The 20,969-nt window shown below is 41.0% G+C and overlaps 1 protein-coding gene across 2 annotated transcripts in view; it reads right to left on the bottom strand.

Moving 5' to 3' along the window:
* Positions 1 to 20,969, bottom strand: part of NEK4 (NIMA related kinase 4) — a 189,299-nt gene that overhangs the window by 102,465 nt on the left and 65,865 nt on the right. For both annotated transcript variants that reach the window (XM_053721029.1, XM_053721030.1), the window contains exon 9: positions 20,590 to 20,733. In XM_053721029.1, coding sequence (XP_053577004.1) covers positions 20,590 to 20,733 — 144 coding nt within the window. The remainder of the gene's footprint in view (positions 1 to 20,589; positions 20,734 to 20,969) is intronic.

The raw sequence follows: 20,969 nt of genomic DNA, 5'->3' as shown, positions 1-20,969 counted from the left end.
AAACTGAAGAGCTCTGAGAATTGCACAGAGTTCTAAAATATTTATTGGAAATTTCGCCTCTTGAAATTTCCAAACCCCTTGTGCTGTCAGAGATTCTCAAACAGCTCCCCAACCTGAAAGACTCGCATCTGTTGTGATCACAGTCCAGGTTGGCCGAACAAAAGAAGCCCCTTGAACTAAACGATGGTGATCTATCCACCATGTCAGAGAGTGTCGTACATTGGGATTTAAGGATATTAATTGTGATATCTTTGTATAATCCCTGCACCATTGATTCAGCATACAAAGCTGAAGAGGTCTCATGTGAAAACGAGCAAAGGGGATCGCGTCCGATGCTGCAGTCATGAGACCTAAAACTTCCATGCACATAGCCACCGAAGGGAATGAATGAGACAGAAGGTGCAACCAATTTTAAACGTCTCTTGTCTGTTAGAGACAGAGTCATGGACACTGAATCTATCTGGAAGCCTAAAAAGGTGACCCTTGTCTGAGGAATCAAGAAACTTTTTGGTAAATTGATCCCCCAACCATGTTTCCGAAGAAAAAACACTAGTTGATTTGTGTGAGATTCTGCAGTACGTAAAGACTGAGCTAGTACCAAGATAACGTCCAAATAAGGAAACACCGCTATACCCTGTTCTCTGATTACAGAGAGTAGGACACCCAGAACCTTTGAAAAGATTCTTGGAGCGGTTGCTAGGCCAAATGGAAGAGCAACAAATTGGTAATGCTTGTCTAGAAAAGAGAATCTCAGAAACTGATAATGTTCTGGATGAATCGGAATATGAAGGTATGCATCCTGCAAGTCTATTGTGGACATATAATGTCCTCGCTGAACAAAAGGCAGAATAGTCCTTATAGTCACCATCTTGAAAGTGGTACTCTTACATAACGATTCAAAATTTTCAGATCCAAAACTGGTCTGAATAAATTTTCCTTCTTTGGGACAATGAATAGATTTGAATAAAACCCCAAACCTTGTTCCAGAAGAGGAACTGGCATGATTACCCCTGAAGACTCCAGGTCTGAAACATACTTCAGGAAAGCCTGAGCTTTTACTGGATTTACTGGGATACGCGAGAGAAAAAAATCTTCTCACAGGAGGTCTTACTCTGAATCCTATTCGATATCCTAGAGAGACAATGCTCTGAATCCATTGATTTTTAACAGAATTTATCCAAATATCCTTGAAAAACCTTAATCTGCCCCCTACCAGCTGAGCTGGAATGAGGACCGCACCTTCATGCGGACTTAGTGGCTGACTTTGGTTTCCTAAAAGGCTTGGATTTATTCCAATTTGAGGAAGGCTTCCAATTGGAGGCAGATTCCTTGGGGGGAGGATTGAGTTTTTGTTCCTTATTCTGACGAAAGGAACGAAAACGGTTAGAAGCCTTAGATTTACCCTTAGGTTTTTTATCCTGAGGCAGAAAAAACTCCCTTTCCCCCAGTAACAGTTGAAATAATAGAATCCAACTGAGAACCAAATAAATTATTACCTTGGAAAGAAAGAGATAGTAATCTAGATTTAGATGTCATATCAGCATTCCAAGATTTAAGCACAAAGCTCTTCTAGCTAATATAGCTAAAGACATGGATCTAACATCACAAATAAAATGATTAGCATGTTGCAGTAAGCGAATAATGCTAGATATGTCAGAATCCAATTCATGTTGCGCTAAATTCTCCAACCAGAAAGTTGAAGCCACCGCAACATCAGCCAAAGAAATTGCAGGTCTGAGAAGATGACCTGAATATAAATAGGCCTTCCTTAGATAAGATTCAAGCTTCTTATCTAAAGGATCCTTAAAGGAAGTACTATCTTCCATAGGAATAGTGGTACGTTTAGCAAGAGTAGAAATAGCCCCATCAACTTTGGGGATCTTTTCCCAAAACTCTATAGATTTTGCTGGCAAAGGATACAATTTTTAAACCTTGAAGAAGGAATAAAAAGAAGTACCTGTCTTATTCCATTCCTTAGAAATCATATCAGAAATAGCCTCAGGAATAGGAAAAACCCCTGGAGAAACCACAGGAGGTTTAAAAACAGCATTAAAACGTTTATTAGACTGAACGTCAAGAGGACTGGTTACCTCAATATCCAAAGTAATTAACACTTCATTTAATAAAGAACGCATGTACTCAATTTTAAATAAATAAGTAGATTTGTCAGTGTCAATGTCTGAGGAGGATCTACTGAATCAGATAGATCCTTATCAGAAGAGGATAAATTATCATATTGTTGGTCATTTGAAATTTCATCAACTAAATGAGAAGTTTTAAAAAGACCTATTATATTTATTTGAAGGTGAAAATGCAAACAAAGCCTTCAGAATAGAATCAGAAATAAATTCTTTAAAATTTACAGGTATATTATGCACATTAGAAGTTGAAGGAACTGCAACTGGCAATGTACTATTACTGATGGACACATTATCTGCATGTAAAAGTTTATCAAAACAACTATTACAAATGACATTCGGCGATATAATTTCTACAATTTTATAACTAATGACTTAGCTTTGGTAGAACCAATGTCAAGCAGAAATGTTCCAGCAGAAGCTTCTGAGGCAGGATCAAAGTGAGACATCTTGCAAAATGTAAGAGAAAAAACAACATATAAAGCAAAATTATCTATTTCCTTATATGACAGTTTCAGGAATGGGAAAAAATGAAAATAGCATAGCCCTCTGATATTGAAAAAATCAAGAGGCAAACATCAATGGGGTATTGAAATAATGAAAAAGTTTGGCGCCAAGTATGACGCACAACGTAACTAAACTTTTTTGGCGCCAAAAAATAACCGGAAATGACACACTCGCGTTACTAATGACGCAACCGTGTGAAAGGTCTCGGCGTCAAGTATGACGCCGGAAATGACGAACTTGTGTCATAGACGTACTCTTTCGCGCCAAAAATCTTTGCGCCAAAAATGACGCAATAAAGTTTTAGCATTTGTCGCACCCGCGGGCCTAATACTGCCCGCAATTTGTAAGAAGTAGTCAATTGAAAAAAAGACTAAAAAGGTAAGAAATAAATTTCATTTTAAAAGATGTTTATATTCCCCAAATATGAAACTGACAGTCTGCAGAAGGAAATACATGAACCTGACTCATGGAAAATATAAGTACAATACATATATTTAGAACTTTATATAAATGCATAAAGTGCCAAACCATAGCTGAGGTGTCTTAAGTAATAAAAAACATACTTACCAAAAGACACCCATCCACATATAGCAGATAGCCAAACCAGTACTAAAACAGTTATTAGTAGAGGTAATGGTAAATTGAAAGTATATCGTCGATCTGAAAAGGGAGGTAGGAGATGAATCTCTACGACCGATAACAGAGAACCCATGAAATAGACCCCCGTTAGGGAAATCATCGTATTCAATAAGTGATACTCCCTTCACGTCCCTCTGACATTCACTGTACTCTGAGAGGAATCGGGCTTCAACAATGCTGAGAAGCGCATATCAACGTAGAAATCTTAGCACAAACTTACTTCACCACCTCCATAGGAGGCAAAGTTTGTAAAACTGAATTGTGGGTGTGGTGAGGGGTGTATTTATAGGCATTTTGAGGTTTGGGAAACTTTGCCCCTCCTGGTAGGATTGTATATCCCATATGTCACTAGCTCATGGACTCTTGCCAATTACATGAAAGAAATACCTGCCTTAAAATGACAGGGCGGGCCATGGACTAGATACACCACAAGAGAAATAAAATTATCAGGTAAGCATAAATTATGTTTTCTCTTGTAAGGTGTATCCAGTCCACGGATCATCCATTACGTGTGGGATACCAATACCAAAGCTAAAGTACACGGATGAAGGGAGGGACAAGGCAGGTACTTAAACGGAAGGTACCACTGCCTGTAAAACCTTTCTCCCAAAAATAGCCTCCAAAGAAGCAAAAGTATCAAATTTGTAGAATTTTGAAAAAGTATGAAGCGAAGACCAAGTCGCCGCCTTGCAAATCTGTTCAACAGAAGCCTCATTTTTTCAAGGCCCATGTGGAAGCCACAGCTCTAGTAGAATGAGCTGTAATCCTTTCTGGAGGCTGCTGGCCAGCAGTCTCATAAGCTAAGCGGATTATGCTTCTTAGCCAAAAAGAAAGAGAGGTTGCCGAAGCCTTTTGACCTCTCCTCTGTCCAGAGTAGACAAAAAACAAAGCAGATGTTTGACGAAAATCTTTAGTGGCTTGTAAGTAAAACTTTAAAGCATGAACCACGTCCAGATTGTGTAATAGACGTTCCTTCTTTGAAGAAGGATTAGGACACAAAGACGGAACAACAATCTCTTGAATGATATTCTTATTAGATACCACCTTAGGTAAAAACCCAGGTTTGGTACGCAGAACTACCTTATCTGCATGGAAAATCAGATAAGGAGAATCACATTGTAAGGCAGATAACTCGGAAACTCTAGGAGCCGAGGAAATACCTACCAAAAAAGAACTTTCCAAGATAAAAGTTAGATATCTATGGAATGTAGAGGTTCAAACCGAACCCCCTGAAGAACTTTAAAAACCAAGTTTAAGCTCCAAGGTGGAGCAACAGGTTTAAACACAGGCTTGATTCTAACTAAAGCCTGACAAAATGCCTGAACGTCTGGGACATCCGCCAGACGCTTGTGCAAAAGAATAGATAGCGCAGAAATCTGTCCCTTTAAGGAACTAGCTGACAATCCTTTTTCCAATCCTTCTTGGAGAAAAGATAATATCCTGGGAATCCTGACCTTACTCCATGAGTAGCCCTTAGATTCACACCAATAAAGATATTTATGCCATATTTTATGATAGATTTTCCTGGTGACAGGCTTTCGTGCCTGAATCAAGGTATCAATGACTGACTCGGAGAAACCACGCTTTGATAAAATCAAGCGTTCAATCTCCAGGCAGTCAGCCTCAGAGAAATTAGATTTGGATGGTTGAAAGGACCTTGAAGTAGAAGGTCCTGTATCAGCGGCAGAATCCATGGTGGAAAGGATGACATGTCCACCAGATCTGCATACCAAGTCCTACGTGGCCACGCAGGCGCTATCAAGATCACCGATGCTCTCTCCTGCTTGATTTTGGCAATCAGACGAGGGAGCAGAGGAAACGGTGGAAACACATAAGCCAGGTTGAAGGACCAAGGCGCTGCTAGAGCATCTATCAGCGTTTCCTTGGGGTCCCTGGACCTGGATCCGTAACAAGGAAGCTTGGCGTTCTGGCGAGACGCCATGAGATCCAGTTCTGGTTTGCCCCAACGATGAACCAATTGTGCAAACACCTCCAGATGGAGTTCCCACTTCCCCGGATGAAAAGTCTGTCGACTTAGAAAATCCGCCTCCCAGTTCTCTACACCTGGGATATGGATAGCTGATAGGTGGCAAGAGTGAATCTCTGCCCAGCGAATTATCTTTGAGACTTCTAACATCGCTAGGGAACTCCTTGTTCCCCCTTGATGGTTGATGTAAGCCACAGTCGTGATGTTGTCCGACTGAAATCTGATGAACCTCATTGTCGCTAGCTGAGGCCAAGCCTGAAGAGCATTGAATATCACTCTTAGTTACAAAATGTTTATTGGAAGGGGAGTTCCAGACTGCACCCCAACCTAGAAGGCTGGCATCTGTCATTACAATTGTCCAATCTGGCCTGCGAAAGGTCATACCTTTGGACAGATTGACCCGAGATAGCCACCAGAGAAGACAATCCCTGGTCTCTTGATCCAGATTTAGTAGAGGGGACAAATCTATGTAATCCCCATTCCACTGACTGAGCATGCAGAGTTGCAGCGGTCTGAGATGTAGGCGTGCAAACGGCACTATGTCCATTGCCGCTACCATTAAGCCGATTACTTCCATGCACTGAGCCACCAAAGGGCGCGGAATGGAATAAAGAAAATGGCAGGAATTTAGAAGTTTTGATAACCTGGACTCCGTCAGGTAAATGTTCATTTCTACAGAATCTATCAGAGTCCCTAGGAAGGAAACTCTTGTGAGGGGGGATAGAAAACTCTTTTCCTCGTTCACCTTCCACCCATGCGACCTCAGAAAAGCCAACACTATGTCCGTATGAGACTTGGTAATTTGGAAGTTTGACGCCTGAATCAGGATGTCGTCTAAATAAGGGGCCACTGCTATGCCTCGCGGCCTTAGGACCGCCAGAAGCGACCCCAGAACCTTCGTAAAAATTCTGGGGGCTGTAGCTAACCCAAAGGAAAGAGCTACAAACTGGTAATGCCTGTCTAGGAAGGCAAACCTGAGAAACCGATGATGATCTTTGTGTATCGGAATGTGAAGATAAGCATCCTTTAAATCTACTGTAGTCATGTATTGACCCTCCTGGATCATAGGTAGGATGGTACGAATAGTCTCCATCTTGAATGATGGAACTCTGAGGAATTTGTTTAAGATCTTTAGATCCAAAATTGGTTTGAAGGTTCCCTCTTTTTTGGGAACCACAAACAGATTTGAGTAAAATCCCTGTCCCTGTTCCTCCTTTGGAACTGGATGGATCACTCCCATAACTAGGAGGTCTTTTACACAGTGTAAGAATGCCTCTTTCTTTATCTGGTTTGCAGATAATTGTGAAAGGTGAAATCTCCCTTTTGGGGGGGAAGCCTTGAAGTCCAGAAGATATCCCTGGGATATAATTTCCAACGCCCAGGGATCCTGGACATCTCTTGCCCACGCCTGGGCGAAGAGTGAAAGTCTGCCCCCTACTAGATCCGTTACCGGATAGGGGGCCGTTCCTTCATGCTGTCTTAGAGGCAGCAGCAGGCTTTTTGGCCTGCTTACCCTTGTTCCAGGTCTGGTTAGGTCTCCAGACCGTCTTGGACTGAGCAAAAGTTCCCTCTTGTTTTGCATTAGAGGAAGTTTATGCCGTACTTGCCTTGAAGTTTCGAAAGGCACGAAAATTAGACTGTTTGGCCCTTGATTTGGACCTATCCTGAGGAAGGGCATGACTTTTTCCTCCAGTGATATCAGCAATAATCTCCTTCAAACCAGGCCCGAATAGGGTCTGCCCCTTGAAGGGAATTTTAAGTAGCTTAGACTTTGAAGTAACGTCAGCTGACCATGATTTAAGCCATAGCGCTCTGCGCGCCTGGATAGCAAAACCAGAATTCTTAGCCGTTAGTTTAGTCAAATGAACAATGGCATCAGAAACAAAAGAATTGGCTAGCTTAAGTGCTCTAAGCTTGTCAAGTATGTCATCCAATGGAGTCTCTCTACCTGTAAAGCCTCTTCCAGAGACTCAAACCAGAACGCCGCAGCAGCAGTGACAGGAGCAATGCATGCAAGGGGCTGTAGGATAAAACCTTGTTGAATAAACATTTTCTTAAGGTAACCCTCTAACTTTTTTTCCATTGGATCTAAGAAAGCACAACTGTCCTCGACAGGGATAGTAGTACGCTTTGCTAGAGTAGAAACTGCTCCCTCCACCTTAGGAACTGTCTGCCATAAGTCCCGTGTGGTGGCGTCTATTGGAAACATTTTTCTAAAAACAGGAGGGGGAAGAGAACGGCACACCTGGTCTATCCCATTCCTTAGTAATAATTTCTGTAAACCTTTTAGGTATTGGAAAAACATCAGTGCACACCGGCACTGCATAGTATTTATCCAGTCTACACAATTTCTCTGGCACTGCAATTGTATCACAGTCATTCAGAGCAGCTAAAAACCTCCCTGAGTAACACGCTTAAATTTAAATGTAGAAATATCAGAATCAGGTTGCATCCTCTTCCCTGAGTCAGAAACATCACCCACAGAAAGAAGCTCTCCTCCTTCCGCTTCTGCATATTGTGAGGCAGTATCAGACATAGCTCTTAAAGCGTCAGTATGCTCTGTATTTCGTCTAACTCCAGAGCTATCTCGCTTTCCTCTAAATTCAGGTAGTCTGGCTAATACCGCTGACAGTGTATTATCCATGACTGCCACCATGTCTTGTAAAGTAAACGCTATGGGCGCCCTAGATGTATTTGGCGCCATTTGAGTGTGAGTCCCTTGAGCGGGAGTCAAAGGATCTGACACGTGGGGAGAGTTAGTCGGCATAACTTCCCCCTCGTCAGATTCCTCTGGTGATACATTTTTTAAAGACAGAATATGATCTTTATTGCTTAAAGTGAAATCAGTACACATTCTAAGAGGGGGTTCCACAATGGCTTTTAAACATAATGAACAAGGAGTTTCCTCTATGTCAGACATGTTTGTACAGACTAGCAATGAGACTAGCAAGCTTGGAAAACACTTTAAATCAAGTTAACAAGCAAATATAAAAAACGGTACTGTGCCTTTAAGAGAAACAAATTTTGTCAGAATTTGAATAAGTGAAAAAAGGCAGTAAATCAAGCGAAATTTTTACAGTGTGTATAATAAGCTAACAGAGCATTGCACCCACTTGCAAATGGATGATTAACCCCTTAGTTCAAAAAACGGATTAAAAAAAAACCGATATAGACGTTTTTTAACAGTCACACCAAACTGCCACAGCCTTGCTGTGGGCCTACCTTCCCCAGCAAACGATTTAGGAAGCCTAAGAGCCCTTTAGAGATGTCCTATAGCATTCAGGGGACTTTTCTGGAGAAAGCTGGATGTCTCAGTCTGTAAAAGTTACTGCGCAAAAAAAGCGCTAAATTAGGCCCCTCCCACTCATAGTAACACAGTGGAAAGCCTCAGGAAACTGTTTCTAGGCAAATTTAAGCCAGCCATGTGGAAAAAACTAGGCCCCAATAAAGTTTTATCACCAAAGTATATATAAAAATGTTTAAACATGCCAGCAAACGTTTTATATTGTAAATATAAAAGAGTATTACCTCAGAAAGTAAGCATGATACCAGTCGCTATTAAATCACTGTATTCAGGCTTACCTTACAAAAATTTGGTATCAGTAGCATTTTCTAGCATTCACATCTTCTAGAAAAATCTTAACTGCACATACCTCATAGCAGGATAACCTGCACACCATTCCCCCACTGAAGTTATCTCTCTCTTCAGTCATGTGTGAGAACAGCAATGGATCTTAGTTACAACCTGCTAAGATCATAGAAATCACAGGCAGATTCTTCTATTTTTCTGCCTGGAACAAAATAGTACAACTCGGTACCATTTAAAAATAATAAACTTTTGATTGAAGCAAAATAACAGCTACATTTCACCACTTCTCTCTTACTACCTCCATGCTTGTTGAGAGTTGCAAGAGAATGACTGGATATGGCAGTGAGGGGAGGAGCTATATAAACAGCTCTGCTGTGGGTGTCCTCTTGCAACTTCCTGTTGGGAATGAGAATATCCCACAAGTAATGGATGATCCGTGGACTGGATAGACCTTACAAGAGAAACATCAGTGTAAGTAGGTACTGCATAGTATTTATCCAATCTACATAATTTCTCTGGGACTACAATAGTGTCACAGTCATCCAGAGTTGCTAAAACCTCCCTGAGCAATACGCGGAGGTGTTCAAGCTTAAATTTAAATGTAGACATATCAGAATCAGCGTGAAGTATCTTCCCTGTATCAGAAAAATCACCCACAGATTGAAGCTCCCCTGCTTCAGCTTCAGTATAATGTGAAGGTGTATCAGACCAAGCTACTAAAGCGTCAGAGAGCTCTGTATTTATTCTATTCCCAGAGCTGTCTCGCTTTCCTTGCAATCCTGGCAGTTTAGATAATACCTCTGTAAGGGTATGATTCATAACTGCCGCCATGTCTTGCAAGGTATATGCAATGGGTGCGCTAGAAGTACTAGGTGTCCCCTGAGCGGGATTTATAGAATCTGACACGTAAGGAGAGAGTTAGCCGGCATAACTTCCTCCTTGTCAATTTCTTCTGGTGATAAATTTTTTAAAGCCAGAATATGGTCTTTATAATTTATAGTAAAATCAGTGCATTTGGTACACATTCTAAGAGGGGGTTCCACAATGGCTTATAAACATAATGAACAATGAGTTTCCTCTATGTCAGACATGTTTAAATAGACTAGTAATGAGACCAGCAAGCTTGGAAAACACTTTAATAACTGTGAACAAGCAAAAAATAAAAACGGTACTGTGCCTTTAAGAGAAAAAAACAATCACAGAAACTGCTAAAACAGTGAAAAAAGCAGTAAATCTTACAAAATTTTTACAGTGTGTATAATAGGCTAAAAGAGCATCAAAAAATCAAAAAAACGATATAAACGTTTTTTAAACAGTCACAACAAACTGCCACAGCTTTGCTGTGGCCCTACCTGCCCATACAACGACTTTGGAAGGTACAAAAACCCCTTAGAGAGATCCTAAATGTTCAGGGGACTCCTTCAGGGAAGCTGGATGTCTCAAGCTGCAAAAACGAAAATAGGCCCCTCCCAACCTGTACTCACAGTGAGAGGGCCTTAAAAAACTATCCCTAGGCAAAATCTAGACAGCCATGTGGAAAAAACTGGGCCCCAGAATAAAGTTTTATCACCAATATGTAAAAAAAAAAACGTTTATACACTTCAAGCAAACGTTAAATCTATTCAGTAATGTGAGTAAATAATAAAAATATTACCCTTTACAGCAAGCATGATACCAGTCGTTATTAAATCACTGTAATCAGGCTTACCTTAAATAAATCCGGTATTGTCAGCATTTACTAGCATATTCATTTCTCTAGAAAAATTTAAAACTGCACATACCTCAGAGCAGGAAACCCTGCACGCTATTCCCCCAGCTGAAGTTACCCATCTCTTCAGTTATGTGTGAGAACAGCAATGGATCTTAGTTACAACCTGCTAAGATCATCAAAGACCACAGGCAGACTCTTCTTCAACTTTCTACCTGAGGCTAAAATAGTACAACTCCGGTACCATTTGAAAATAACAAACTTTTGATTGAAGATAAACTACATTAATGCACCACATCTCTCTAGCTACTTCCATTGTCGAGAGCTGCAAGAGAATGACTGGGGGTGGGCAGTTAGGGGAGGATCCTCTTGCAGCTTCCTGTTGGGAAGGAGAATATCCCACAAGTAATGGATGATCAGTGGACTGGATACACCTTACAAGAGAAATGACATGCCCTATCTGAATCATGAAAGTTTATTTTTGGCTAGACTGTCCCTTTAAGCAAACTTCATGGAATGTTACATATCCATATAGTATCAGCTGAGCGGTAACCAGATTAGCCAAAAAAAAACTAACACAAAAAAAGTCAAATAGTACCCCTACAGGTGTAAAGTGTCCCATCAACTTTAAGAACAGTTTCCCACAATTCAACATTAGTAGCAGATAAAGGATATAATTTATAAAACCTTGCAGAAGGATTAAATTAAATACCTGGCTAAGACCATTCCTAGAAACCATGTCAGAGAATGTATCAGGTTCCACATCAGAAGAAGACTCCTCATCACCAGAGGAAACTTCATCTTCTGAAGAAATAAACGTATCCCTGACTTCAGGAGACATAGTACTAGAAGAAGGTAAAATCTAAACTGACCTTTTACTTGAAGGTGGGAGAGCAGGCAGCGCCTCATAAACAGCAGCTTTGACGAGATTTTTTCCACACTGGGTGATAAAACCGTAGCATTCTTATGTAATGAACAAACAGAAAGAGCATTATTAGGGTGGCCTGATTGCATTAACAGTTTAAAACATAAATCACATAAATCAGCGTCTCAGCTACTTTACAATAAACACAATCTTAATAGGAAGGTGTTCAGGAGACTCTTATTCTGTCCCTGAATCTACCTTAGAATCAGACAACTCCATTATAGTATTGACAAAGCAAAGCAATAAACACTATAACCCCTTAAAAAGCTATTAAGAAATGGTAATAATAATAAAAAAAAACTAAAAACTTACCCCCTCCTAAAGTAGCTTAAAAAAAAACAAAAAAAACCCCACAATTTACAGGTATAATGTACGCTAAGCTGAACTGAAAAACAAAGCAGGAGACATATAAACTTCACATCCGAACGAGTGCAAAAAAAACCTGACAGTAAAGACTTGCACAAGACCAAGAACTTATGTGCGCTAAATCCAATGTCCATAATCCAGCGAAGCACGAAAAAAAAAAAAAAGTATGATCAAAAAAAAAAAAAAATGCACTACCCCAACAGGCATTAAATCAACGTGCAATATGCTGATGCGTGTAGACCTGAAGGCCAATGTGGGAAATTTAAACTAAGCACGCCAAAAAATCCAGCGTGAGCAAAACAGCATATATATATATAGATACATACATACAAACATACACACACATATACGTTACTATGCAAAAGTCTTAGGCAACCATTAGATTTGTTGGTTTGGCCATTATACCATAGTATAATGACCATATATAATTATTTCTCAGTCTCCATATTAGACTACAACCAGAAAAAGGAATTTATGCTTACCTGATAAATTGATTTCTTCTACGATACAAGGAGTCCACGGATTCATCCTTTACTTGTGGGATATTATCCTCCTGCTAACAGGAAGTGGCAAAGAGCACCACAGCAGAGCTGTCTATATAGCTCCTCCCTTGACTCCAACCCCCAGTCATTCGACCGAAGGTATAGGAAGAAAAAGGAGAAACTAAAAGTTGCAGAGGTGACTGAAGTTTTAAACACAAAAATATAATCTGTCTTAAATTGACAGGGAGGGCCGTGGACTCGTCGTATCGTAGAAGAAATCAATTTATCAGGTAAGCATAAATTTCCTTTTCTTCTACTAGATACGACGAGTCCACGGATTCATCCTTTACTTGTGGGATACAATACCAAAGCTACAGGACACAGATGAACGGGAGGGACAAGACAGATACCTAAACAGAAGGCACCACTGCTTGAAGAACTTTTCTCCCAAAAATAGCTTCAGAAGAAGCAAAAGTATCAAATTTGTAAAATTTGGAAAAGGTATGAAGGGAGGACCAAGTCGCAGCCTTACAAATCTGTTCAACAGAAGCATCGTTTTTAAAAGCCCATGTGGAAGCCACCACTCTAGTAGAATGAGCTGTAATTTTTTCAGGAGGCTGCTGTCCAGCAGTCTCGTATGTCAAACGGATGATGCTTTTCAGCCAAAAAGAAAGAGAGGTAGCCGTAGCTTTTTGACCCCTACGCTTTCCAGAATAGACAACAAATAGAGAAGATGTTTGACGGAAATTCTTGGTCGCTTGTAAGTAAAACTTCAAGGCACGAACCACGTCCAAGTTATGTAACAGACGCTCCTTCTTAGAAGGAGGACTAGGACATAGAGAAGGAACAACAATTTCCGGATTAATATTCTTATTTGAAACAACCTTAGGAAGGAATCCAGGTTTAGTACGCAAAACCACCTTATCAGAATGGAATATAAGATAAGGCGAGTCGCATTGTAATGCAGAAAGCTCAGAAACTCTTCGAGCAGAAGAGATAGCAACTAAAAACAGAACTTTCCAAGATAGAAGTTTAATATCTATGGAATGCATGGGTTCAAACAGAACCCCTTGAAGAACACTTAGAACTAAATTCAAACTCCATGGCGGAGCAACAGGCTTAAACACAGGCTTGATTCTAACTAAAGCCTGACAAAACGACTGAACGTCTGGGACATCTGCCAGACGCTTGTGTAGTAAGATTGACAAAGCGGAACTCTGTCCCTTTAAGGAACTAGCTGATAATCCCGTCTCCAATCCTTCTTGGAGAAAGAACAAAATCCTACGAATCCTGATCTTACTCCATGAGTAGCCCTTGGATTTGCACCAATAAAGATATTTACGCCATATCTTATGGTAAATTTTCCTAGTGACAGGCTTTCGAGCCTGAATCAAGGTATCAATGACCGACTCAGAGAATCCCCGCTTAGATAAAATCAAGCGTTCAATCTCCATGCAGTCAGTTGCAGAGAAATAAGATTTGGATGTTGGAACGGACCTTGAATGAGAAGGTCCTGTCTCAGTGGCAGTTTCCATGGTGGCAGAGATGACATTTCCACCAGATCTGCATACCAAGTCCTGCGTGGCCACGCAGGTGCTATCAAGATTACCGAAGCCCTCTCCTGTTTGATTCTTGCAATCAGACAAGGTAGGAGAGGAAACACATAAGCCAGGTTGAACGACCAAGGTACTGCTAGAGCATCTATCAGTACTGCTTGAGGATCCCTTGATCTGGACCCGTAACCAGGAAGTTTGACATTCTGACGAGATGCCATCAGATCCAATTCCGGTGTGCCCCATTGATGGATCAATGACGCAAACACCTCCGGATGGAGCTCCCACTCCCCCAGATGAAAAGTCTGCCGACTTAGAAAATCTGCTTCCCAGTTCTCCACTCCTGGGAAATATATTGCTGATAGATGGCAAGAGTGAGTCTCTGCCCATCAAATTATTTTGGAAACCTCTATCATCGCTAGAGAACTCTTTGTTCCCCCTTGATGATTGATATATGCTACAGTCGTGATATTGTCCGACTGGAACTTGAAGCGCGTTGAATATTGCTCTCAGTTCCAGAATATTTATTGGTAGTAGGGACTCCTACTGAGTCCAAACACCCTGAGCCTTCAGGGAATTCCAGACTGCACCCCAGCCCAAGAGGCTGGCGTCCGTCGTCACTATGACCCATGCTGGCCTGCGGAAGCATATTCCCTGGGACAGATGATCCTGTGACAACCACCAATGAAGAGAGTCTCTGGTCTCTAGATCCAGATTTATCCGAGGAGATAAATCCGCATAATCCCCATTCCACTGTCTGAGCATGCACAGCTGCAGTGGTCTGAGATGTAAGCGAGCAAACGGAACTATGTCCATTGCCGCTACCATTAACCCAATGACCTCCATACACTGCGCCACTGATGGCCGAGGAATGGATTGAAGTGCTCGGCAAGTAGTTAAGATCTTTGATTTTCTGACCTCCGTCAGAAAAATTTTCATGTCTACCGAGTCTATCAGAGTTCCTAGGAATGGAACTCTTGTCAGCGGAACTAGTGAACTCTTTTTTATGTTCACCTTCCACCCGTGAGTTCTTAGAAAAGCCAACACGATGTCCGTGTGAGATTTGGCTAGATGGTAAGTTGACGCCTGAATCAAAATATCGTCCAGTTAGGGCGCCACTGCTATGCCCCGCGGCCTTAGAACCGCCAGAAGGGACCCTAGCACCTTTGTGAAGATTCTGGGAGCTGTGGCCAACCCGAAAGGAAGGGCCACAAACTGGTAATGTTTGTCCAGGAAGGCGAGCCTGAGGAACTGGTGATGATCTTTGTGGATAGGAATGTGAAGATACGCATCCTTCAAATCCACGGTGGTCATATAATGACCCTCCTGGATCATTGGTAAAATTGTTCGTATGGTCTCCATCTTGAACGATGGGACTCTGAGAAATTTGGTTAGACTTTTGAGATCTAAAATCGGTCTGAAGGTTCCCTCTTTTTTGGGAACCACAAACAGATTTGAGTAAAACCCCTGCCCTTGTTCTAATTTTGGAACTGGGCAGATTACACCCATGGTATATAGGTCTTCTACACAGCGTAAGAACGCCTCTCTTTTTGCCTGGTCTACAGACAAACGTGAAAGATGAAATCTCCCTCTTGGGAGAGAATCCTTGAATTCTAGATGATACCCCGCCCCTGGGTCACAATTTCTAATGCCCAGGAATCTTGAACGTCTCTTGCCCAAGCCTGGGCGAAGAGAGAAAGTCTGCCCCTTACTAGATTCGGTCTCGGATCGGGGGCTGCCCCTTCATGCTGTCTTGGTAGCAGCAGCGGGCTTCTTGGCCTGTTTACCTTTATTCCAGGTCTGGTTAGGTCTCCAGACTGACTTGGATTGTGCAAAGTTCCCCTCCTGCTTGGTGGCGGAGGAGGAAGTAGAGGGACCACCTTTAAAGTTTCGAAAGGAACGAAAATTTTTCTGTTTGGTCCTCATTTTAACATCTTGTCCTGAGGAAGGGCATGACCTTTACCTCCAGTAATGTAGGAAATTATCTCCTTTAGTTCAGGCCCAAATAGGGTCTTACCCTTAAAGGGAATTAAAAGCTTGGATTTAGATGACACATCAGCAGACCAAGACAAACCATAACGCTCTACACGCTAAAATGGCAAAGCCTGCATTCTTTGCCGCTAATTTAGCCATTTGGAAAGCGGCATCTGTAATAAAAGAATTAGCTAGCTTGAGAGCCTTAATTCTATCCAAAATACCATCTAATGGGGTCTCAACCTTAAGAGACTCCACTAGAGCCTCAAACCAAAAAGCTGCTGCAGTAGTTACTGGAATAATGCTATAGGTTGTAGAAGAAAACCCTGATGAATAAACAATTTCTTTAGAAGACCCTCTAATTTTTTATCCATAGGATCTTTAAAAGCACAACTGTCCTCAATAGGTATAGTTGTACGCTTAGCCAGGGTAGAAATAGCTCCCTCCACCTTAGGGACCGCCTTCCACTAATCCCGAATGGTGTCAGATATGGGAAACATTTTCTTAAAAGTAGGAGGGGGAGAGAACGGAATGCCTGGTCTATCCCATTCCTTAGTAACAATGTCCGAAATTCTTCTAGGGACTGGAAAAACATTAGTGTAAGTAGGGACCTCTAGATATTTATCCATTTTACACAATTTCTCTGGTGGGATGACAATAGGGTCACAATCATCCAGAGTCGCTAAAACCTCCCTGAGTAACAAGCGGAGGTGTTCAAGCTTAAACTTAAAGGCCGTCACATCTGAGTCTGTTTGAGGGAACATCTTTCCTGAATCAGAAAGCTCTCCCTCAGACAGCAATTCCCCCACCCCCAAATCAGAACACTGTGAGGGTACATCGGAGAGGGCCAATAAAGCATCAGAGGGCTCAGCATTAACTCTAATACCTGACCCGCTGCGCTTACCCTGTAAACCAGGCAGTTTAGATAATACCTCTGTAAGGGTAGTAGACATAACTGCAGCCATATCTTGCAGGGTGAAAGAATTAGACGCGCTAGAAGTACTAGGCGTCGCTTGGGCGGGCGTTAAAGGTTGTGACACTTGGGGAGAAGTAGATGGCATAACCTGATTCTCTTCTGACTGAGAATCATCCTGAGACATACTTTTATCAGCTAAAATATGTTGTTTGCAATGTAAGGCCCTTTCAGTACATGAGGGACACATTTGAAGTGGGGGTTCCACAATGGCTTCTAAACACATGGAACATTGGCTTTCCTCAATGTCAGACATGTTAAAACAGGCTAGTAATGACCACAAACAGGCTTGAAAACACTTTATTTAGTGAAAAAAATAATCTGAAAAACGGTACTGCGCCTTTATGAGAAAAAAAGCTTACAATTTTTCCAAAACTGCTCTAAAATGATAAAATTATCCCAATTTTAGTATATATGTGTCTTATCTTGCCAGCTAAGATTGCACCACAAGAAAAGGAATGCTTAACCCTTAATGGACAAAAACGTTGTTCAAAAAACGTTATGAAATTAACCAAATAACCCCCTGCACCTCGCCACAGCTCTGCTGTGGCGCCTACACTGCCCTCAGGGGTCTGTAAAATCACTCTAACACTTCGATTAGGCCAAATCTTTCCTTTGAGGCCCACCGAAGCTGGAGCTTGCTGCTTGCATGGGGAATTCAACTGCGCAACTGAGGCGCGAAATTAGGCCCCGCCCATCTACATCGATGTCTCACTGCCTTGCAAAAAACGCTATAAAGCGGTCTAGAACCTAGCCATGTGGGTTTCCATATACCCAGGTCTAAAAGAAAGCCATGTGCACCCACCATTGCCATAAAAAATAAAAACGTTTGCTTCACACAAAAAAACCTTAATTGCCCTCCAAACATAAAATCGCTTGCCCAACAAACATTATGTCATCAGTGTCAACCATTTTTTCAGCCCAAAACATACAGGTCCCAGTAATACCCTTTTATTTCACATGTAGGATTACTGCTTGCCCCTTCCCTTATGGGAATACAGTCAGCCAGTTCTGAAATAACACAGTCTCTCCAGAAAAAAATGACTGAACATACCTCAATGCTTGTAGCATGAAAACCGTTCCTCACACTGAAGTTTCTTAAGTACTCCTCAGCCATTCTGTGGGAACTACTCTGTATCTTAGTGACAACTGCTAAGATCATCAGTCTCCAGGCAGAAATCTTCATCCATCTGCTGCCTGGGAAAAAATAGCACTCACCGGTACCATTTAAAATAAAAAAGTCTTGCTTGAAGAAAATAAAAACTATCATTTTATCACCTCTTTCACTTTATCCCTTCCTATTACTTAGTATAGGCAAAGAGAATGACTGGGGGGTGGAGTCAAGGGAGGAGCTATATAGACAGCTCTGCTGTGGTGCTCTTTGCCACTTCCTGTTAGCAGGAGGATAATATCCCACAAGTAAAGGATGAATCCGTGGACTCGTCGTATCTAGTAGAAGAAATACAGGATATTTGTGTGCAGTATTAAACCCCCCAGAAAAAAAAACTGCTTCTATAGGCTAAAGTGGTAAGTATTTAGTGTGACCTTCCCTTAAACTTGAGCAATAGCAGGAACATGGCTCTCGTAAACCTACATTGAATGGAACCCTAATAATGTAATTGCTAACACCTGTATTTATCCTACTATATCTTGTCGAAATGACTGCTATGAAAAAGGACTATTATACCCGGTTTGTGTAAAAAATAAACATCTGGTATAAGTTTAATTAATTGGAAGCTTGTGAATAAGACCAACTTTCAATCACATCATTCCACTCAAAATGCCAATAATCACAGAATTTGACAGACATAAAATCATACTTTTGCATCAGCAAGGCCACTCTAAAGGGGAAAACAGCAAACAAACTGGACACTTAAGATGTTATAAAGAAATTTGAAGAATCAGGAGAGGTCAAGGAAAAAAAAAAAGGAAGGAGGAGGACTGGAAGGCAAAGAAAACTTTTAAAATCTGTTGAGACGTTTCTCAGATATTCTCCTTTGAGAGACCAGAAGTCGTCCAGCAAGGACTTGGCTTAACATCTGGAAGCTTCATCTGAATGCCAAGTTGACTCTTCTACAGTCCAAAGATGCTTGATCAGGAATGGTCTTTGTGGAAGGCTAGCAGCCAAGAAACCACTTTTTTCGGCAGGAGAACAGGGTGAAAATGCTCAAAGATTGGAATGAAGATCAATGGAAAAAGGAGTATTATGGAGTGATGAATCCAAGTTTGAAATTTTTGGTTCCATTCGTAGACCATATGTGAGAAGAGTTGGAAAGAGATGGAAGAATGAGTGCTTGCAGGCTCCAGTAAAACACGGTGGAGGGTTTGTCCTGGTTTGCAGCTGCATTTCTGAAGGTGGTTTTGGCAATATTGTCTGAATTGATGGGATCATGAATGGTGAATAGTACAGACAGGTTTTATTTCATCATGTCACTCCTTGTGGAAAGAGCCTAATTAGGAATGGTTTTAATTTTTAGCATGATAACGATCCCAAGCACAATGCTAATGCAGTGAAATCATATCTGGAGAGAAAAACAGCCGATAAAACACTGACAGTCATGGACTGGCCACCAGACCTTAATATTATAGAGACAGTATGGGATCACCTGGACAGAGAAATACATAAAAGACAACCTAAATCTAAAGTAGAACTCTTGGAAGTGTAGAAAAAAGCCTGGTATAATATAACTAAGGATTACTTCAGGACAGTCTCCCCAAAAGAGTTCAAGATGTGCTTACTGCCAAGGGAGGTCACACTAAATACTGCCTTGCCTGAAGAAGCCATTTTGTTCTGAAAATTGTGTTTTCTTTATATTTTGTGTACATATTTCCTGTATTTTCTGTTTGTATCTTAATAAAGAGACTAAAAAATAAGAAGGGATGGTAATTAAAACTATGCTAAAACAACAAAGCTGGTGGTGGCCTAAGGCTTTTGCACAGTACTAATATATTAATATGTATAAATAAATATATATATATATATATATATATATATATCTCAATAAATGCCCATAACAAAGCTATAGAGTGTCTAATGTTAGCCAAACCAGTACTGAAACATATCAGCAGAGGTTATGGAATTGGAGTATATTGTAGATCGATAGGAGGCAAATGAGAAGTCACTGCAACCAATTATAGAGGGTCTGTGACAGATTTCCCATGAGGCGAAAAAAGGAGTCACAAACCATACCCCAAACATGTTCCTCGGACAAGCACTGTACTCTGAGGGGAAACCGGCCCTCAATATAGATTGAGAACTGCTCTCTCTGAAGAATTAAATGCACATTCTTCGACCACCTACAGCAGAGGCAAAGTAAAGACTGAGGTGCATGTGAGGTGGGAGGGAAATTAGAGAGTTCTTGGGGTTTGGGAATCTTTGCCACTTCCTAGTGGTAAGGAAAAGTAATTCCCAGGAGTAATGGATTGTGGACTCTCACCACCTGTATAAAAGAAAAAGGCTTGAAGCTATTTCACGAAAATGAAGATCTCAGGTTTATTGAATGCCATGAAGGTGGCATGATTTTTAATTGGGGTTGTTGTATTAAATCAGAATTGGCATGCAGATTATGAAGCAAAATTAGACTCAAACTGCAAGTTGATGTCTTGTCATATATCACAAATATTTATGAGTTTATGGGTTATTCTCCATATATCTTTATAGAAATAACACTGTCTGGCTCCTAAATTTTAAACAGATTTGTCGACCCCTGCTCTAAGACATGTATCCTCCATTGTTAGAATACTTCACCTTATCTGAATTTTGATTTTTCTGTTCTCTTTTCTTGTTTCTTTGTTGTCTTGACAAAGAGGGTCCAGATTCTGAATTGTGAGGCTGGAATGTTGAACAGATGTCTACTTGTGCCTTTTCAGAGGTTGTGTGCAAAGGTCCATCCTTTTATTAAAAATGAAAAATATTGTTAGTGTAACAGAAACTACTTTTTATGAACCTGATGTGATTTATCATTTGGTGCATTTAGGAACAGGCAGATAAGACCTATGCTTAGGGCAGCAGTACTGGGGCATCTGTATACACATTGATATTTGCCTCTGTCCTGAGTAGAAGTACATGTCCTATAATTCTCACTTCATACTTAAGTTAAGAGATGCATTCACTGGGCGGTAATAGAG

This window comes from Bombina bombina, chromosome 7, assembly GCF_027579735.1.
Source record: "Bombina bombina isolate aBomBom1 chromosome 7, aBomBom1.pri, whole genome shotgun sequence".
NCBI lineage: Eukaryota > Metazoa > Chordata > Amphibia > Anura > Bombinatoridae > Bombina > Bombina bombina.
Note: the sequence above shows the minus strand (reverse complement) of the source record. Positions and strands in the feature narration are given on the sequence as shown.